Source organism: Oncorhynchus masou, chromosome 10, assembly GCF_036934945.1.
Source record: "Oncorhynchus masou masou isolate Uvic2021 chromosome 10, UVic_Omas_1.1, whole genome shotgun sequence".
NCBI lineage: Eukaryota > Metazoa > Chordata > Actinopteri > Salmoniformes > Salmonidae > Oncorhynchus > Oncorhynchus masou.
The window spans coordinates 15,971,856-15,993,484 of record NC_088221.1 but is presented as its reverse complement, the minus strand read 5'-3'; the positions used below and the strand labels follow the sequence as shown (position 1 = coordinate 15,993,484).

At 42.9% G+C, this 21,629-nt stretch overlaps 2 protein-coding genes across 3 annotated transcripts; one reads left to right on the top strand and one right to left on the bottom strand.

The window, feature by feature from the left end:
• Window positions 1-1,246: 1,246 nt before the first annotated feature.
• Window positions 1,247-16,230, top strand: gpr155a (G protein-coupled receptor 155a). Its single transcript, XM_064976028.1, has 16 exons — window positions 1,247-1,338; window positions 7,323-7,824; window positions 8,275-8,674; window positions 9,271-9,442; window positions 10,723-10,878; window positions 11,628-11,711; window positions 11,887-12,007; window positions 12,181-12,265; window positions 12,385-12,475; window positions 12,568-12,781; window positions 12,882-12,971; window positions 13,249-13,379; window positions 13,628-13,723; window positions 13,813-13,877; window positions 13,964-14,101; window positions 14,364-16,230. Exons 2-16 carry the CDS (start codon window positions 7,407-7,409, stop codon window positions 14,557-14,559), a joined length of 2,457 nt encoding a protein of 818 aa, XP_064832100.1. The 5' UTR covers window positions 1,247-1,338; window positions 7,323-7,406; the 3' UTR covers window positions 14,560-16,230.
• scrn3 (secernin 3) lies at window positions 15,589-21,552 on the bottom strand. Of its 2 annotated transcripts, none has more exons than XM_064976030.1 (8): window positions 21,370-21,552; window positions 18,060-18,216; window positions 17,745-17,926; window positions 17,391-17,590; window positions 17,087-17,299; window positions 16,577-16,739; window positions 16,288-16,468; window positions 15,589-16,197 (listed from the first exon to the last, which is right to left on the bottom strand). In XM_064976030.1, the coding sequence occupies exons 2-8, from the start codon at window positions 18,213-18,215 to the stop codon at window positions 16,036-16,038; spliced, it is 1,257 nt and encodes a 418-aa protein (XP_064832102.1). In that variant the 5' UTR covers window position 18,216; window positions 21,370-21,552; the 3' UTR covers window positions 15,589-16,035. The 2 variants fall into 2 exon arrangements, with proteins under 2 accessions (XP_064832102.1, XP_064832103.1); XM_064976031.1 differs by having other exon boundaries at window positions 18,060-18,164.
• Between the last annotated feature and the right edge of the window lie 77 nt (window positions 21,553-21,629).

Genomic DNA, 21,629 nt, shown 5'->3' with positions numbered 1-21,629 from the left:
TTACAATCTTTGGGGATCTCAGATGATACGAAAGAGAGGTTGAACAGGCTAGTAATAGGGGTTGCAACAAGTGCGGCAGATCATTTTAGAAAGAGAGGGTCCAGATTGTCTAGCCCAGCTGATTTTTTAGGGGCATGCTTATTCCTGGTTATTCCTGCTTATTCCTGTTCCTGCTTCTAAATTTCTGAATGGGGCATGCTTATTTAAGATGATGAGGAAAGCACATTTAAAGAATAACCAGGCATCTTCTACTGACGGAATGAGTTCAATATCCTTCCAGGATACCCGGGTCAGGTCGATAGAAAGGCCTGCTCGTTGAAGTGGAACTGAGTCAAGCATGTGGTTTCCATTTGTTTTATGTGTTTGATACCATTCCATTGAGGAAACTTAAAAAAAAAAGATTGCTATATAAAATTACCACCCATCTTGGGAGAGCAGGGATGATGAGCAATTCACTACCCTGTCATGCAGTATTTTGTAATGGCCACAGTGTCTCCTAAGTAGCAAGAAGTAATTGATGTCTAAATTAAAAATCTATTCCAGCCAATAAAATGAGCCCATCCTCCTATAGCTCCTCCCACCATTCTTCTCTGTTCAAAATGGAGATGTCCGCAGTGGCGCTGCTCGTGCTCTAACAGACTTCTTAATAGGACAGATACAATGATGCGATGTCTATCTAAGTCTATGGACATTCGTACAGTAGGTGGCAGCAATACACTTTATAGGTTGCAGTCTGCCAATAAACCTCTAAGAAGAAGAACGTTTGACAACAATAAGGGGTTTCGATTAATCTGGCCCGAGCGACCAAAAATAGCCATGTTTCCTATGGAGTGGAAATTGATTGCGTTTGTTTTTAAACCGGGCTAACTCCCGGGCGTGAGCCATGTGCCCCGTTCAAAGCCCACTGCGTAGTCGGCTAAAAGATAAACGTTATGTGACGTAATTAAGCATGTGGAAATTAGTTGGATTCTGTGTTGTCACATGCGAAAGTGATTTATTTTGATGAAAACGCTTTATCTGCCTTCCCAATGAAGACTAGTTTGAAAATGCTAAAATATGTTGTATGATTCTGGACGAGCTGCCTTGTGGACAACATGACCAAGTGGCGCAGATTACTGTTCTATTTGAAAAGTGCGCTCCTCCCTCACCGCTTTTGCCCATTCATGTGACGGCCCAGAGACCGGATGCCCCACGTTTCAGCATAATCGAATCTACCCATTGGTCCCTTCCGCCCCATGTCATTTGATTGGTGAAGTAGTTTGCACTGCAGTCACCGCAAGTAGTGTAGCAACGTGAACTGTCAGTTACAGACGGTGCACTTGACATGGAGAGGTATCGGTAAGTTGCCTTGTCTTTTTGTTAGCAATTTGGAGGAAACTAGACAAAATAGCACCCGGTACATGCATTGCCTTTGGCAAGATAGCATGTCACCTATCTATAAATAGCGCGCATACTATCTGGATAGAGCAAGGTTAATTGGGCTGTCTATAGCTAACGTTAGCTAATTTAGATAATGGGCATTTCCATGTAAAACGCCCCATGATTCACGAGCACGAACGGGAAGTTCATTATATATATATATATATATATGACTCGTAGCTTTCATTTGACATCAAATGTAATGTGCTCTAATGAACTTATATATATGTCATTCTGTTACCAAATAGGTAAGTGACCAATAAATTAGTAACCGAATGACTGCAACTAAATTGTCTACTATGGGAACTCATAGTAGTCACAACTCCATTGGTTCACCTTCTGTACTGTCATACAGTTATGTTCAGGTCATAACTGTTTTCTTTATCGGTCTGTCGTGTGGTGGTCAACGCAAACGTGTGAAACAAGTCTTAACACTCTCTCGCTGTCTTCCTCTCGCGCTCTCTTCATCTTTGTCTCTTGTCTGTCTTCTCTCTCCAGTTAATGTCATCTCTCGCAGCTCTTATGGAGACCTACCCATGAGCCCCCTCTATCCATTAGCTGTAACCAGCACTCTCACACTCTGAGAACTGACTGACACCCCGGGTGTCCATGGACGTTGGAATATAGTTGAAATTTGGTCAATCCAAATCTGAACCAACCAATCAATCATCGACGTCTGTTTCACAAGTTTGGACAGTACAGTGAATACAATTAGAGAATGTAGGTCAGTGTGTATATATAGTACAGTAGAGCCCACTAGAGTACAGTATAATTTACTGTAATGAACTACTGTGCTGTACTGTGATGTCTGAACTTGTGAAACATAGATGTCTATGCTTGATCCAGACCACCCAAATTTGGTCTTGTTTTGGAGCGGAGCTCATTAGAAGTGGCAGTGTGCGAATCCTCATACTAACATACTTAATAGTATGCAAAACAATGTTTTATAGTATGCAACATTTTTTAAAGTACTCAATGCGTCATATGAAGTGAGATTATATGATATAATGTGAGTGCCATTTGTTAATTTTGGTACAGCGCGTCAGATCATCTGATTATCAGCTGTTGTCAATGACGAGTGAATTCTACTAGATCAAACGTAGAAATGAGTGTGCAGTTGAAGTATGTAGTACGCTTGTATGGGTATTTTGACAGGGCTAGTGTGTAGAAAGGAGGAGGATGTACACTACCGTTCAAAAGTTTGGGGTCACTTACGGACGCCTCACAAGTCCTCAACCTGCAGCTTCATTTAAATAGTAGCCACAAAACAGCAGTCTCAACGTCAACAGTGAAGAGGTGACTCCGGGATGCTGGCCTTCTAGGCAGAGTTCCTCTGTCCAGTGTCTGTGTTCTTTTGCCCATCTTAATCTTTTAATTTTTAATGGCCAGTCTGAGATATGGCGTCTTTGCAACTCTGCCTACAAGGCCAGCATCCCGGAGTCATCTCTTCATTGAGGACTTGTGAGGCGTCTGTTTCTCAAACTAGACACTCTAATGTACTTGTCCTTTTGCTCATTTGCGCACCGGGGCCTCCCACTCTTTCTTGTCTGGTTAGAGCCCGTTTGCGCTGTTCTGTGAAGGAAGTAGTACACAACGTTGTACGAGATCTTCAGTTTCTTGGCAAATTCTCGCATGGAATAGCCTTCATCAGAACAAGAATAGACTGACGAGTTTCAGAAGAAAGTACATTGTTTCTGGCCGTCTTGAGCCTATAATCGAACCCACAAATGCTGATGCTCCAGATACTCAACTAGTCTAAAGAAGGCCAGTTTTATTGCTTCTTTAATCAGAACAACAGTTTTCAGCTGTGCTAACATAATTGCAGAAGGGTTTTCTGATGATAAATTAGTGCCATTGGAACACAGGAGTGATAGTTGTTCATAATGGGCCTATGTACGCCTATGTAGATATTCCATTCAAAATCAGCCGTTTCCAGCTACAATAGTCATTTACAACAATAACAATGTCTACTCTGTATTTCTGATCAATTTTATGTTATTTTAATGGACTAAAAAATGTGCTTTTTTTCAAAAACAAGGACATTTCTCAGTGACCCCAAGCCTTTGAATGGTAGTGTACACATTTTCGACCTTTGTGTATCTGTTCAGGATACATCGCCATGAAGCGAATTACATGAAACATTTCTCTACAGTACAGATCAGAGACCCATGGTGTTATTCTGTTACTGGGTGTTTATCCACTTCACTTACTGTAGTTCAATAACCAGACTATATCATTTTTAAACTCAAGGTGTCATATACGGTAGCTGACACCCCATTCTTTCTGCAGACATCTTTGAATCTTAATTCCGAGTACATATTTAACCAAGTTTCAAAATGTGGTCACACAAAACTGAGTGAGATTTTACTGTCGTTCTGTTACGAAACTTTACATTTGCACTGCTCTTCAAGTAAATGTCGTTTTCAAAAATCTGTGGGAGTTGTTAATTAGGCCTAGTCCTCGAGTTGTATGGTTTGTGTAACTTTGCAATCAATGTTTTTTGTTTGGCATACTTTTAAAGTAAAAAATCAGTCTGTTACCATGGAATTGTCCTTATCCCAGGGCATAAAATGAACACCTGCCACCCGCCAAATGCGGTTTGATTTAGGTATTGGTGGGTAAGACGGTCTATTTCACCAGCCACATTGGCGGGTTGTCAATTTTCAGGGCTTTACAGTGAATTAAATTTCTGAATAAAAATAGTTAAGGCAAGTTGAGCACATGTGAGTTGTGAAAAATGCTGTGGTAGCTGTTTTCAAAGTATGTCTTCTGTTTTGATTCAGAAATGCTAATCGCACAAAGAAATACAAATTCTATATCCCACATCACGCACCAACACTGCCTGGCAGGAGAGCTGTACGCTCTGAGTGAAGTGCTGATAGATTCATTTTTGGAGGCGCTGCGCAGAGGCATACAAGTTGTTGGTGTAATTTAGTCTAAAGTCTACAAAGTGAGACTTTGCACTCGCTTCTTGGCTATTTATATTGTTTTGTTCACAATAGTGATAGTGACTGATAGTGAAGAGATCCCCAAATCTCACACGCTGACACATTATACTAATTCAGTGACCCCGTTACCTTGGTAACCTCTTGTCATTAAAGGGGCAGCTGAACATTTTGTATCTGATATTTTGGCTAAAAGACTCGGTCACAAAAATGTTTAATTAAGTTTAGAGACATACCACATTATTTCTTACTACGTAATAATATATTTCTTGCTTTTAGAAACATTACAAGGCATGGTCATCCATTTTGTTTTAATGTAATTATGGCAAGAGAGCGAGAGAATACTTAAGTTCACACAGGACACCAGATAAGACAGGAGAATCTCACCAGATAGGACAGACTGACCCTAGCCCCCCGGCAAATAGATTATTGCAGCATAGATACTGGAGGCTGAGAGGGTCAGGGGACACTGGCCCTATCTGACGATATCCCCGGACAGGGCCAACCAGGCAGGAAATAACCCCACCCACTTCGCCAAGGCACAGACCCCACACCACTATATCAATAGACCACCAACTTACTACCCTGAGACAAGGCTGAGTATAGCCTACGAAGATCTCTTCCACCGCACAAGCCCGAGGGGGCGCAAAACCGGACAGAAGATCACATCAGTAGCTCAACTCACTCAAGTCGAGTATAGCGGGGAAAAAAGCCTGTTACAACGTGACACAACCTTCCTAGGGGCGGCATGGGAGAGCACTAGTAAGCTAGTGACTCAGCCCCCGTAATAGGCTTAGAGGCAGAGAATCCCAGTGGCGAGAGGGGAGCCAGCCAGGCAGAGACGGCAAGGGCGGTTCATCACTCCAGTGCCTTACCGTTCACCTTCGCCAACCCAGGGCCAGACTACACTCAATCATAGGACCTACTCAGTAAAGACTTAAACGCAGACTCTCTTGACCTTTCTCACATGGATAGGTAGACCATTCCATGAAAATTGAGCTCTATAGGAGAAAGCCCTGCCTTCAGCTGTTTGCTTAGAAATTCTAGGGACAATAAGGGGGCCTGCGTCTTGTGACCATAGCGTGCGGGTAGGGACACTAAGTATGTGGACACCTCTTCAAATTGGTGGATTCGGCTATTTCAGCTACACCCGTTGCTGACCGGTGAATAGAATCGAGCACACAGCCATGCATTCTCCATAAACAAATGTTGGCAGTAAAATGGCTCGTACTAAAGAGCTCAGTGGCTTGCAACGTGGCACCGTCATAGGATGCCACCTTTCCAATAAGTCAGTTCATCAAATTTCTACCCATCTAGAGCTGCCCCGGTCAACTGTTAGTGGCGTTACTGTGAAGTGGAAACGACAAGGAGCAACAACGGCTCAGACGTGAAGTGGTGGGCCACACAAGCTCTCAAAACGGGACTGCCGAGTGAGGAAGCGCATGGCGCGTAAACCTCATCTGTCCTCAGTTCCAATGCTCACCACCGACTTCTAAACTGCCTCTGGAAGCAATGTCAGCACAATAACTGTTCGATGGGAGCTTCGTGAAATGTGTTTCCATGGCCAAGCAGCCGCACACAAGCCTAAGTTCACCAAGTGCAATGCCAAGCATCAGCTGGAGTGGTGTAGAGGTCACTCCCATGCACAAAGCAAGGTCCATACAGAAATTGTTTGTCGAGATCGATGTGGAAGGACTTGACTGGCCTGCACTGCACAGAGCCCTGACCTCAACCCCATCGAACACCTTTGGGATGAGTTGGAACACCGTCTGCGAGCCAGGCCTAATCGCCCAACAACAATGACGGGTAGGCCGTCATTGTAAATAAGAATTTGTTCTTAACTGACTTCCCTAGTTAAATAAATTTTCAATAAAATAAATAATAAAACCTTGCTAATGCTCATTGCTGCGGGGACTTGCTTCCATTCAGCCAGCTTCCAACATCTAGTGGAAAGCCTTCCCAGGCTGTTATAACAGCAAAGGGGGGACCAACTCCATATTAATGCCCATGACTTTGGAATGAGATGTCCAAGCAGGTGTCCACATACACTACGTGACCAAAAAGTATGTTCAGCAGGACCAAATTGGAGACATTGGTAGGAGCAAGTCCAGTAAAACCTTGGAATCAACCCTAGCCTTAACAGGAAGCCAGTGTAGAGGCTATAGCGCTGGAGTAATATGGTCTAGTTGTTTGGTTCTAGTGCTAAACACGGCTGCTACAATTGACTAACTGAAGTGTATTTAGTGCTGTAGCCGGAAAGTAGAGCATTGCAGTAGTCTAATCTAGAAGTGACACAAGCATGGATTCATTTTTCGGTGTAATTTTTGGACAAAAAGTTTCAAATGTTTTATTGTTACGAAGATGAAGAAATGCTGCCCTTTTAAATATTCTTCATATGTTCGTCAAAAGAGATCAGAGTCCAGAGTGAAGTCAGGGGTCCTTCACAGTTTTTATTTGAGACGACTTTACAACCATCAAGATTCATTGTCAGATCAAACAGCAGATCTCTTTTTGTTTTTTGGGACCTAAAAACTAGCATCGCTGTTTTGTCCGAGTTGTTTAAAAGTAGCTTACACTGTCAAAGGTTGCATTAGGCTACAAAGTACCTACTAGCTAACTGATAGACTGGGTTGCATTTGGTGTGTGTTTTACCAGTTACCCATCTAACTTCTACCTAGTATTTACACGGTAGTTACATATGTTGTCACAGTCATTGGTACCACATTTTCTGGTTGTCGTCAGTGGATAAATGTAGACTTTGTTGTTTTCTAGCTATCTTAGTGTTCAGTTTTGAGGAACATGCATGTGAAAAAACGACTAAATTGTTTTACTTCTGCAGACTTTTTTTCCCCCCAGAAATTTTTCAATTGTGTAAGACATTGTCATTACTGCTGTTTTTAGGGACTCTAAATTGTAATCGTAGTAGTTGACTGACCTCCATGTATTTTCTGTTTTCAGTGACTGGTAGTGACACCAGCAACCCCCATCAGCGTGGTCAGCCATGAGAGCTGCTATCTGAGGACTTACGCCACCACCGCCACTATGAAGGTCCCTGCCAACCTCAATATTTCCTATGGGGACACGGATCCCCCTGACACCCCTCCCACCATGTCCATTGACAAGCTCTTCCCAGCACTCCTGGAGTGCTTTGGGATCATCTTGTGTGGCTACATTGCTGGTCGTGCAAACATCATTACATCCACACAGGCCAAAGGATTGGGGAACTTTGTGTCCAAGTTTGCCCTCCCAGCATTGCTCTTTAAGAACATGGTAGTGTTGGACTTTGGCAATGTCATCTGGCCATTTTTGTGGAGTATTCTCATCGCCAAAGTGTCTGTGTTTTTCATTGTGTGTGTGATTACACTACTGGTTGCCAGTCCCGACACTCGCTTCAGCAAAGCTGGTCTCTTCTCAATCTTTGCTACTCAAAGCAATGACTTTGCTTTGGGATATCCTATTGGTGAGTGTTGTGTTCTTCTTTCCATCCTTTCAGTTTCACTCCACTTGTTGAAGGAAAAAGGAAACCACACACTGCTCTTGATAGTATCACTGATCTTTAATAAGCTTATCGGTATGTCATTTTATTAAAGGTCAGTGTTACTATCGAGAGCAGTGTGCGGTGTCATTTTTCCTTCATCTTGTTCAACTGTTACCATGCACCTGCAGAAAAGATTGCTCAGATGTGCGAGTGTCTTTTTGAGTTTCACTCCACTTAAAATTTGAGAGCCTCCTCCTGGCAGAACCTCAGAACAAAGGAAATGTATGTCTCGAATGTCTTTTATACTTTAAATCTTATTTGGTTGGTTTGTGACACAGATTTTGATTCACTCTGCTCTCCTCCCTAAAATATACCTTCCTCAACTGTACCTTTTATTATTAAATTGTTTTATATATTTTTTATTTTTTACAGTTGAGGCCTTGTATAAGAACACCCACCCGGAGTACCTACAGTACATCTACCTGGTGGCCCCAGTGTCTCTCATGCTTCTCAACCCAATTGGCTTTGCCTTCTGTGAGATCCAAAAGTGGAGGGACCAGAGAGACCAGCAGCAGAACAAACTCCACATAGTGGGTGTGGTCATCCTTCAAGTTCTGAAGAACCCCATCGTCTTCATGGTTGTTATTGGCATCATCTTCCACTTCATCCTGGCCCAGAAGATCCCTGCTTTCATGGAGCAGTTTGTGGACGGCCTGGCCAACTCTTTTGGAGGAGCGGCCCTGTTCTACTTGGGCCTCTCCATGGTGGGCCAGTTGGGAAAGCTCACCAGGTCTACTGTTGTAGCCCTGATCCTGCTCATCACTGCAAAACTGTGAGTGTTTTGGGGTGGATTTAGGAGGGATTGTTTGAGAATGTTAGGGTAGATTATTGCACGTGTACAGTATAATGGCCTTTAATATATATATATATATATATATATATATTAATCTATTACTGACTTAAACTGTGATATAATTTCATATTCATATAGGCCTGCAGTTCATATATGTTCATCCTGTTCTTAAAGCGTTAGGTCCTGACACTGTATAATTACAACTAAGACCACACCTACTTGTTATTACATTTTTGTGTTGGTGTAATGTCATGCAGGTCTGGGCCTGTCGGAGAGCTGACAACATGTTATTGACTCAGAATTAACTCTAGATCCATATAGGTCTGTCACACACAAGGGAACCGTAGGCTCATGACTACCATTGTATTACCAACATTCTTCAATGCTGGCACCCACCCACATTTCAGTGTTTTGACCTGCAGAACATTATTGTCAAGGGTTAGGCGAAGAAATAGTCTCTTTCTTCTCGCCTGATGATTCATTGTGAAGGAATCCAGTGTTTCTCTTGTAAACCTTTAGTAACGTTAAACTTTAAATGTGTTTTTTTTTTTTTTTTTTTTTTTTTCCTTCTGGAGGTTGGTGATGCCGTTGATCTGTCGAGAAATGGTGGAGCTACTGTATGCCGACCACACCAACTCTGGTCTCAACCAATCCAGTCTCTCCAACTATGCCTTCCTCTATGGAGTCTTCCCTACCGCCCCCAGTGTGGCCATCTATGCTGCTCACTATAACATGGAGCTACAAGTTGTAAGTTACCAACCCTCTCCTGTATGGATAGAAATTAGGGATGCACCGATATGACATTTTTTACCGATATCTGATATTTTCCTTGCCCCCCCCCCCCCCCCCCAAAAAAACAAAACAATACCGATATTTAATTTGTGGCCTTTTAAACATTCTAGTACAGTTAAATAATTGAAACACACACACTGACCAACAAGATATTTTGTTGGCATTTATGTCCCCATTACCAGTAAAACATAAACAAAACCTATTTCTTTCACTTGCTGTGCTGTTTCATTGTTCATTTGTTCAGTCGTTTCATTCTCAACCAGGATTTCATCATACATGTCAAGCAGTGAAGTTCCAGCTCTGTCTGTCCATGGCGCCTCTTCCTCCGTGCACACTGTCACTGTGTCCGTTTCCATCTTGTCCAGCTGTGTCTGTAACATTTCACGTAAACCCTGTTTCTTGTCTGCATCGAAGTAGCGGTCCTTATACCTAGAGGCTCAGAGAGAATACCACCAAATCGCTTGTTCACGGCCTCTAGTAGAGTACTTTTCCAAGTTAACCCGACGGTCTGTGTTGGCAGTTTTGTTGAGAAGGCATTGAAATGCCACGACAGAGGGTATCACGTCTGCTGCAGATACAGTTGATGAGCTTATTTCTCCAGTCAGTTGTTCAAATGGAGCCAGGAGTGTTCAGGTTTCAAACATGTTCTCAAATGCCATTTGAAATGGCAGCAGCCGTATGAGAACAAGCACATTCTTGAACATGCAACACGGCTTTCCTGAGTACGGAATCCTCGTCGACCCACTGTGCTGTCAGACTCTATGCTTATGGAGCTGACATAGCGAGTAGCTACAATACTGTGTAACTCTGGTAGGGTAACATTTGAAAAATAGCGCCTACTTGGTAGTGTTTACTGGTGCTCGACCAGTTGGCAAAAGCCAACATCATCCACGACAGAGATCCGTTAATTGTCAAGGGCAATGAATTACATTATCTTGGCATTTAATGGATTTCGCCTTTTGAGTTGTCGCGCTAAAATATTCTTACTCTTTCAAGTAACTGCTCGACTTGTTTACGTCATCTACCTACGTTATATAGGTACAGCATGAATGTCAGCTTTGACATCATTTTTACACATCGGGCCAATGTTGTCATTTTTCGCTAATATCGTCCGTTTCTGATATGCTTACCGATTTTTAAAATAATAATATATTTTTTTAAATTATGTTGTGCATCCCTAATAGAAATCTATGCCATAGTAAGACATTGACAGTGTTATAATTGTTTTCTAACAGGTTACCTCGGGGATGGTACTAAGCACATTCCTCTCAGCTCCCATAATGTATGTTTCTGCTTGGTTGCTGACAATACCATGGATGGACCCTAAGCCATTGATGGATTCACTGCAGAATGTCAGCTTTAATGTCAGCATCATCAGCTTAGTTACACTGGTGAGTCGTTGACTGCCTCCCCACCATTATGAACTATCATTAACTGTAGTCTTTATCAGCTGACTGGCTTTGTGCTGGTTAGCCTATTCTATTTCAGACCGGGTGGTCGGATATCAGGAAATTATAAGCCCCAAGCACGGTACTGTGTTGATTTGTACTAAAGTGTCTTTGTACCTAATGCCATTTATATAGTGGAATTCGAGGACAGTAGTATTAGGTGATACTGTTTAGGCTGGTCTACATCAATTCTGTATTGACAAAGGGATACAATGATATGGAAAAGCGCAGGAAGTCTATGAAGAGCAGGGATGGGGATGTGACTTGAAACCAAGCAGTTCAAAGTCATCAGCAGGATGTCTCTGTCTGGTGCCAATGATATGATACGTGAGACTTACTTCCCCCTATCATGTGACCTCAGTCTCACTTCTGTAACGAACCGGGAACACATTGCTAGTAAAAATGTGATGGTGTAAAAAGGACTTTATAAATACATTTGATTTGGGACTGTTTATTTTCTGTTCCTGTTCCCATTCGACTTGCCATTTTATTTGTAAAAAAAATTCTCGACTGGTGTCAATCTTTTTTTTTATACTGTGATATAATTGCACTGGCTTGCTCTAGAATGCATGTGGTGTTGTGATATGGGTTTATGAAATTGCAATTCTGGTTTACATGAAGACGTATGGTATCGTTTTCTGTATGGTTTGTGTAGACGAGCATATCTAGTTTTTGAGGTCTTTTTGTTACAGGTTTGGACAGTGACCGTCATGTTCCTGAGTAAGAAGTTCAAGAGACTACCTCACATGTTCACCCTCAACCTGTTCCTGGCACAGGCAAGGCTTTTGTGTATCTGTTACTTTTCACAAAAACATTCTTCAACTGACACATTGTATTTCCAAGGAATAATGTCATATTGTCCATAGTAGAAAGTCGTAAGTGCAATAACACTGTGTAAAAGTTGTCATTGATTGTTGCTTTCTATTGACGTGTGCCTCTCCGTGCGTCCAGATTCTGGCTTGTGTCGGCATGATCCTGTGGAACTTTGTCGTGCGCCAAGACAGCTTCATTGGACACGTGTTGACGTTCACACTGTTGTACGGCTCACTGTACAGTACTTACGTGTGGCCAGGTATGTCCATCACCTGCACGACCATCGACTTTATACCACCACCATTCTCTCCTACAGTATGCTGTTGTGTTGCGCGTTTGACATGCTGTGATTCGAAAGGAAAAAGGGTGAACGGTGTGGCGTCTAGCGACGATGATGATCTCGAGCTAGAGTGCGCGTTGTGGTGTTTTCAGGTCTGATAGCGTTTTCCCTTGTGCTGATGAAGAGGGGTGGTGAGCTGAAGGTTGCGCCAGGCTTCCTGGTGATTGCAGGCTGGGGGTGAGTCATGATTTAATTTATTTTTTTCCCCCCACTGAAGTAATGAAATAGCTGGAAATCAAGGGACCTTTTTTGTTTGAATCTGCTGCTCAAACATGGTCCTTATCTGATGCCAACAGAGTCCCAGGCCTTGTGGCAGCAGTGCTCCTCATAACCGGGAAGAGGATGCCTGACACCATCGACTCTGCGTTCTTCTACGGAACACCCCAGGTGAGACGGACTGGGGAAAGTAGACATTCAGAATCGCCTCTCGTAGAACATGACTTCATCATCCTGACCTTGCGTCTTTTTGACTTCCGCAGAACATCTGCACCTCAGTTGTGCTTGCCTTCAGCATAGTGCTGAGTGGGGGCTCATTGATGGGCCTCAGTCGAGGCACATGGGATTTGAAGTACCAGGTCCTGGAGAGAGACTCTCTGTTGGGCACTACTGAGGATCTGAGGCCCCAGAGTTGCCCCGATACCCAAACTATCCCAGATATGTTGGAACCAGGCAGAGCCAGAAGCATCAACCAAGGTATACTTGCGTTAGCAGGATTTATGACATGTATATTACAGTAGACTTGTTAATCAAGTGTGTGATGCTGATCAAATGTATCCTCTGTGTGTGTTGTCAGAGTGCCATATGTGTGACTGTGCTCCATCCCAGCCCATGCCTGATATGATTGTCAGCACAAACAAAAATGACGCGCTTCTCATCGAGCCAGGTAGTGATTTTTAAGAAACCTCCTAACCTACATCCCTCTAGTCTTCATTTGAATTCGTTGTGTTAGATACCTCCTCTTCCTGTAAACAAATGATATCGTTAAACCAAGGGCAAGGAGTTTCCCTGGTCAGGACAGGTGGTCAGACCAGGAAATACTCCTTGCCCCAGTTATCCCGACACAAATGTCACGGTTAGTTAAGGTTAGTTAAGTGATTAATTTGAAACCATGTCATTACCCCGTGGGTCACCAGCCATGTCTGCTCTGTGGCCTTCCTCAGGTCAGTGTGGGACTGGCTGTGAGTCCACAGGCTGTCTACTGGCCCAGGAGGAGCAGCAGAGGCAGCTAGCAGACAGACAGGTGGCCCGCCACGTGCTCCTATGCCTGCTACTGACCGTCAGCCTATTAGCTGTGAGTGACTCAGCATCACACAAAGCTCCCTCAGGATAAGATGCAACCTAATTGGTTGGGATGTTGCTCAAGGGTCAGTTAATGTAGTGATGAAATGTTGTGCTCGAGTTATTATGCCATTACCTCACAGCTAGGCCTACCTTATGCAACACAGCCTGTTGATTTAGTTTTACCCCTGTCCTGCCCTTCAGTTTTTGGGTTAGTATGATGATCCCTGTTTGACTGCATGTCTCTCTCCACACTTTTAGAACCTGTCCAGCTGCCTGTGGTGGCTGTTTAATCGAGTTCCTGGGAGACTCTACTTAGAGCTGCAGTTCTTCTGTGCTGTGGTCAACTATGGACAGGTACAATAGGCCTGGCCAAGACATAATGGCATGAACTGCTCTATTCATTTTAATGGTGGTGTTTACATATCTGTGTTTTCTGTCCTCAGGGCTTCATCTCATTCGGGATTTTTGGTCTGGACAAACATCTGATAATACTGCCATTTAAAAAGAGGTAAGTGGTTCCCTGACTTGCATTTCATAGGATCTAGTAGTAAGCTGTGTGTTGAATAAGACGCCTTGACATGTATTTTTGTGCAGGATGTCCAGTCTGTGGCATAGTATGAAACCAGAGGAGCAGCCTCAACTGGTTGTGTCTGACGACATCATGATGACCTGCACTCAATTCACCACGTACCACAAAGAGCAGTGTGTCCGGGACATTGTCCAGAAGAAGAGGTCAGGGTCCACTTTGCTTATGATTTGACCGTCTGGCATAGTTTTCGTATACCCATTGATCATCCCTAATATAAATTACTTTTTTTTTTTCATGACTTTTGGTGCATGGGTTGTGTTCTCTCTTGCTTTTGTCTGTGCGCCATCTTCCTCCTCCTGTCTATCTGCTCCCTCCTCCCCCTCTCTTTCTGTCGTTCCTATTGGCCCTGGTAGCTGTGGGGAGTGCCTAACTGGCCTGTTGGTGAATCTGTCCTCCGACACACAGGTGTGGGGAGAGGATGGTGGCAGACACTTTTCTTGGCAGTGAGCTGGTGGAGTGGCTGTTGCAGGTGGGTCTGTCACAGGACCGAGGAGAGGCGCTGCTCTACGGCGGCCGACTGCAGCAGGGTGGGGTTCTCCAGCACATCACCCAGGAGTACGGCTTCCAAGATGACGAGCTGCACTACCGCTTCACAGCGTAATGTGGGCCCTGGGCAGGCCCCGTCTCAAGGGCTCTCCTGAGGCACAGGATGACAGAGGTCGGCTACCTACCTACCAAACCTGAAACCAGGTCTCTACCTACCTAGCAGTAATAACCAATAGAGGTGAATTGAAGAGTGCTGCTTTTTGAAATACTCATACTGTTTTGCACATGGGAAATATGCAGTCATAACAAGCATTGAGCACTTGTTTGTTTTTTTCTTTTGAACTGTCCGTGGAATATGTTTGTGTGGTACTGTATGCATAACGAGATTTAAGTTTGCCAAGGAGGCAGATCTAATAATGAATAATCTTGCAAAATTATGTTTGTCAAATATCTTGCATTATCTTCTCAAGTTGTACAGACTAGCTTGTATACCATGAGACTGATTGAACATGTTTTTTTATTTAGTTTGAATGACAAGAATGGTATGTCAATGTGACTTCAGGTATTAAAAATAGAATAATGTAATGTTGCTGTGTATTCTAAATATCCTTAATTTGGCCATTGTTTAGAACTTGAAAATAGGATACGGCAGCTAGATATATTTTGAATCATGTAGATAGAACTGTGTCAAATATTTATGGATGCAGACTTGTCTGCTGAGGCAGAATTGTGGTTTTGGTTTTGACTTATTTTAATGATTCTTGGCCAGGAAATATACATTTCTGATCAGCTGTCTTTCGGGATTTCTAAATACACAATTACATTTCAGTTTGTTGGGAGAAAAGGAGTACAATACCAAATGTGCCAGATTAAATGTCATCTGTATTATGTGTTATTTTGGAGCGATGTTACTTTATCCTTTTTAATGGGGTTGTGCTTTTTACTGTTGCTAATAAGGTAATTAAGCCATATATTCACCTTGTTTGGCATTATGAATGTTTGAATGATGGTTTGTCAATGTATTTTTTTTTCCCATGTCACTTGACTGAGAATATACGGTGTCATGTACTTTGAAGCCAACTAATGCTGCATGTTCCTCTGATTCCCAGCCTGTTCTGAAAGAAAAAAACAACTATTGCACCTCTGGTTTACACAATTCCTTTTATACTGGTTTAAAACAGAACTGGTGGATACATGTTGTGGAACGTGTGGCTCTATCTTTAGGCCTTTTCAGGGGGTTTCCAGATGCCTGACGGCAGTGGTGTAATAACGTGAATTTGTCCTGTTCTTTTACTTCAAATAAGCTTATGTTAATCACTCAGTAAACAGCTCAAAGGTCAAACTAAAGGCAATTATCTCTTCAACTGCTCTAGTATTACTGTTTGGTTGAATATAATACTTGTTTTAAAATATAAAACAAGGATTTTAAAGAAAATGACAGGCTGTAACCATGACCCAGATGTATTAATACTTTTTACTGATGAGCAGCAATTTGTGAAACTACCATTTACTGTTACAATGTAGTGAAATTATTGCATGCTGGGGTTTGATCTTGAAACAACCCCTTGTCATTCCAATATGAAAGATCCCACTAAATGTTACTGTACACACTCAGTTCTTCCTGGCTTGAGTTAGAAAACAGGTGCACAACTGAAGTCGGGTCTTCAATACCACTTGATAAAAGTTTCTCCATCTCAGCCATCTTCTCCTTTTCTAACACTCTCATATTCTGCATGATTTTCTTTCCTTTGTCCTAAAAAAAATAAAATGCTAAATTTAAGCCAAATATTTGCTTAATCTTTAAAGGGTTAAGATGTATAGATTAGGAAAAAAAGTTCTGTACCTTGGTGCTGTCAATGATTGCAGCCACCACCTCGTGTTTGATAAACAGTGGATGTTTGCGATCTGGCTTGCTCTGGAAACGGGGTATCTTCTTCACAGGGTCATCAGGGCCATAACAGGGAGAGCTCGTTTGCTTCAACTGTTTAATGTCTTTCACAAAGATGAAAGGTTTGAAAACAGACCTGTTGGGTAAGAAAGGACCCTTAATATAGTGATTTGCATAAACTTTAGATGGAACAATAACATGGCTAGGGAAGGGTGTTTGAGCGGTGGCCAGCTACATACTGTACCTCTCAGGGTCAGGTGTTCCAGTGAAGTAGTGCACCCCTGGCAGGGTGGAGTCTGTTGGTACGACAGACACCATGCTTCCTGTTGTCATGAACATCCCCTCCATGTTGATGCCACTCTCCTTGTCCCTCAGGATTTCCATCATTGTCTCAGCTGTGATGTGTCCTAAATACTCAAAAGTAATTCCTTGTAAATGGTTTGTCATCCTATATGAGGGCTCTCCGACCCTGTTCCTCGAGAGCTACCGTCCTGTGGGTTTTCGCTACAAACCTAATTTGGCGCACCTGATTTGAATAATTAGCTGGTTGAATCAGGTTAGTTACAACTGGTGTTGGAGCGAAAACCTACAGGTTGGTAGCTCTCCAGAAAAAAAAAAGGGTTGGAGAGCCCTGTCCTATATGGATTCACTATTCAGTTTTGATTCAAATCTGATCAAACCCAATTTTTTTTCTACACTTGACAAGACAACTAATCCCTAAAGCAAAGGCCTACAATCTACATATTTAACTCACCTTTACTTCGCTCTAGTAGGTTCCGTCCTTCGCAGTATCTGCTGCCAGACGCCTCTATTCTGGCTGTAGTCATGAAAGAGTATGTCTCAGCAAAACTGAACGGGGCCTTCCCATCCCACCAGCCATGGCTCTTGGCATACTCCCTCATCCCAGGGTGTTCCTTGTCTATCTTGGTTGTTATGGAGTACTGATTGGAGATATTACGATATCCATCTAGAGGAGGATCAAAAACAACATTAAAAACTGTTATTGCTCTGCAAGTTCACAAGTTGGGCAAACTTAAACCCTGATAGCTTAAATGTACCTCCCACTTTCTCTGCTGCCCAGTACTTCCCAGACGTCTCCATCACCCAGGCCTCAGTCCTGTCGGAGATGAGGAAGCTGTTGTGGTAGGTAAAGCCAGACTGGTCCTCCATGCAGTTTCCTCCCTGGCCATATTTCTCCAGCAGCTCAGCAATAACATCCACAGCCTTCTGAGCAGTCTCTGCTCTCTCCAGACCAAGTCTGCAAAGACAAAACCGTCACACTGATGTGTCCCCATTATTTGCTTTACAGTGCAATGCATTTTTATTTTACAAGCAATAATTAGTTGAAGAATGATGAACTACAGACAGGAACAGATATGTAATGATGTATGAATCAGCTGGCAGATGTTCACCTGACAAAATCCATGCCAAGAAGGGCCTCCTCATCCTCAGCACTCTCTCTGCCCCAAACTGCCTCATTTCCGATGCACACCTGATGCTCGTTAGCCCCCATCTCAGCCCCCCACAACCAGGCTGGTCTGCTCAGCACAACCGCATTGGTATGGGCTGCCTGCTCAATTTCGATGTACGTGCACTACTCCGAGGAGCAAGACAGAAAGGGGACACAGCTGTCATTGTGTACCTACTGAGTGTAAGACAGGTGACATTTTCACATCACTACAATATACATGTTGAAAACATGTACAGAGGAGGTCTTAAAGACTTACTTCAACTTTTTCTCCTGCATTGTAGTCTCTTGCAGGGTAGTAGACCACCTCCTGGACCTCATCACAGGGCCTGTCGGAGTTCTTTCCGAAGACGATGCGCTGTCCCTGGGTGGCAGGGGGCAGAGCCACAAAGGTGTCACAGGAAGATGGGTACATTCTGGTGGGCAGAAAGAATTCAGCAACCAAACCAACCCACTGGAAAAATAATGTTATTTCAACGTGGGCATTTTGGTAATATCTGGTTGAGGCGTTGATCAATACGATTTCTACATTTATTCACCCACTCAAAAAGACAATGTTGAATTCCCAATGTGTTATAACTATCATTTCAACCATCTAAAAGCACAAATTCCATTGGAAAAACAATGTCCGATTTTTGGTTTAGTTGTCGTCTAAATGTGTTATCACTGCGCCTTCAACCATTTAAAAGCACAACAAAGTTCAAATGGGTATGCAATGTCAGATATTTTCTATTTATACAACTTAATGTAGTCTGGGTAGCCATTTGATTAGCTGTTCAGGAGTATTATGGCTTGGGGGTAGAAGCTGTTTAGAAGCCTCTTGGACATAGACTCGGTGCTCCGGTACTGCTTGCCGTGCGGTAGCAGAGAGAACGGTCTATGACTAGGGTGGCTGGAGTCTTTGACAATTTGACACCGCCTGGTATAGAGGTCCTGGATGGCAGGAAGCTTGGCCCCAATGATATACTGGGCCGTACACACTACCTTCTGTAGTGCCTTGTGGTCAGAGGCCGAGCAGTTGCCATACCAGGCAGTGATGCGACCCGTCAGGATGCTCTCGATGGTGCAGCTGTAAAACCTTATGAGGATCTGAGGACCCATGCCAAATCTTTTCAGTCTCCTGAGGGGAAATAGGTTTTGTAGTGCCCTCTTCATGACTGTCTTGGTGTGCTTGGACCATGTTAGTTTGTTGGTGATGTGGATGCCAAGCAACTTGAAGCTCTCAACCTGCTCTACTACAGCCCCGTCGATGAGAATGGGGGCGTGCTCGGTCCTCCTTTTCCTGTAGTCCACAATCATCTCCTTTGTCTTGATCACGTTGAGGGAGAGGTTGTTATCCGTGCACCACACGGTCAGGTCTCTGACCTCCTCCCTATAGGCTGTCTCATCGTTGTCGGTGATCAGGTCTACTGTTGCGTCATCAGCAAACTTAATGATGGTGTTGGAGTCGTGCCTGGCCGTGCAGTCATGAGTGAACAGGGAGTACAGGAGGAGACTGAGCACACACCCCTGAGTGGCCCCCGTGTTGAGGATCAGCGTGGCAGATGTGTTGTTACCTACCCTTACCACCTGGGGGCGGCCCGTCAGGAAGTCCAGGATCCAGTTGCAGAGGGAGTTGTTTAGTCCCAGGGTCCTAAGCTTAGTGATGAGCTATCAGGGCACACGGTGTTGAACGCTGAGCTGTAATCCATGAATAGCATTCTCACATAGGTGTTCATTTTGTCCAGGTGGGAAAGGGCAGTATTGAGTGCAATAGAGATTGCATCATCTGTGGATCTGTTGGTGCTGGATGCAAATTGGTCTAGGGTTTCTGAGATAATGGTGTTGATGTGAGTCATGACCTGCCATTCAAAGCATTTCACTACAGACGTGAGTGCTACAGGTCGGTGGTCATTTAGGCAGGTTACCTTAGTATTCTTGGGCACAAGGACTATGTTGGTCTGCTTGAAACATGTTGGTATTACAGACTCAAACAGGAAGAGGTTGAAAATGTCAGTAAAGACACTTGCCAGTTGGTCAGCGCATGCTCGGAGTACACGTCCTGGTAATCCATCTGGCCCTGCAGCCTTGTAAATGTTGACCTGTTTAAAGGTTAGTTGCAGTAGGCTAACCTCAAAATGTGGCCATGGATGTGTAACTAATTTTACGGTTGAATAAATGCTGTCACGTTAGTTTAGAAGACAGCCTTAACTGTATTACTAAAGTATTACTGAATTGTGTTTGGTTGACAATGCAGCCAAATATCCTAATTTAAAGAGTATCTAATGCTTGGATAGAGACACTGGCTTAAATGTATTATTTAACTTTTGGTTTGGTTGGAGACGTAATTATTTTATTTTTTAAATTTTTCTAACCTTTATTTAACTAGGCAAGTGAGTTAAAAACAAATTCTTATTTACAATGATGGCCTCCTGCGGGGAAGGGGGCTGGGATTAAAAATAAAATATAAAGATGAATCCATATATATTTGTTCACTTGTCGACAAGTAAATAGGCTATTTACTGTACTGCAAAAGTGGAATTGAATTGTGTTTGGTGGAAAACGCAACAAAATATCAACATTTGAAGGAGATGTATCTTTGGCTTTAATTCCAGTTTGTCTTCAAATCAATCATTGATATGTTGGATTCGCGTCTCCATCTCAACCAAGAATCAAAGTTAAAGAACAGGACTAAATCAAATCAACCTTTATTTAAAGTATCCCTTTAAAGATACCAATAAAGTTAGGGTTTGGGAATTGCCAGGGACCTCACGATACACGATACGATATTATCACGATACTTAGGTGCCAATATGATATGTATTGGGATTCTCACGATTCTTTATGTATTGCGATTTGATACTGTGATTTTATTGCAATTCAATATTCCAAATATATTGCTCACTATACAGTATGTCTGCTGCTGAGGGACAAGAAAGCCCTAGAAAACGAGTTTAGATCAATCATGGAAATAAAAAATGTTTTACTCCCTATTTAAAAAGAAGATGGAGAACAAGCTATGAAGGGGAAAATACTGGGGTTTTGGTGCAGGTACAGCCAACAAGCGCAAAAATAATATTGCGGATGCGGATATGTAACTATCGATTTTCCCCCCATTCACTAACTAAAGAGCATAGCTGTATGTCAACTCCAATATACAGTAGGAGGTGCTGCCGCCTAAAAAAAAATCTGACGGTAGATATAATGTTGAATATCTGACGTTGTTTAAAATGGTACAAATTCAACATATTTTATTTGTGTCTATGTTAAAAATGTGTTGAAATCATGACATAATCCTGTGGTTGAAACTTCACCCGCAAAACAACGGTTTACATTAATGACATTTAGATTCCACGTCACAATACGTTGACAAATTCCAATGAGATAACTGATTCAACCAGTTTCTGCCCAGCGGGAAGCTACTGTGACGAAAGGCTATTTACAAAGAACACACTATGATAAAATACGCAAAAATGGTTGATGATTTTACAAAATGAACAAACAAAGCACTTGACCATACACTGGACATTGCCTGTCTAATGTGCCATCTGAAATAATCTGCTGATTTCAGCTAGGCATGTTAACATTACCTGTCACCGCAGTCAAGTATCGGATCACAAATTGTAGCCGACAGTTGAAATGTTTTAAGTGTCCCCCTGATTCATTAAACTATAAACTTTCGTCCTTACTTTCACTTTTATTTCAATCTTTACCAGATTTCACAAGTGCGCACAATGAATGTTGTGACTGCCTCACTGTACGTCAGAGGTCACGCACGCAGAGAGCTGACTCGGAAGAAGATTTTAATGACCTTGTTTTGGGTGTTTCCACTAGTTACCTCAGTCACAAA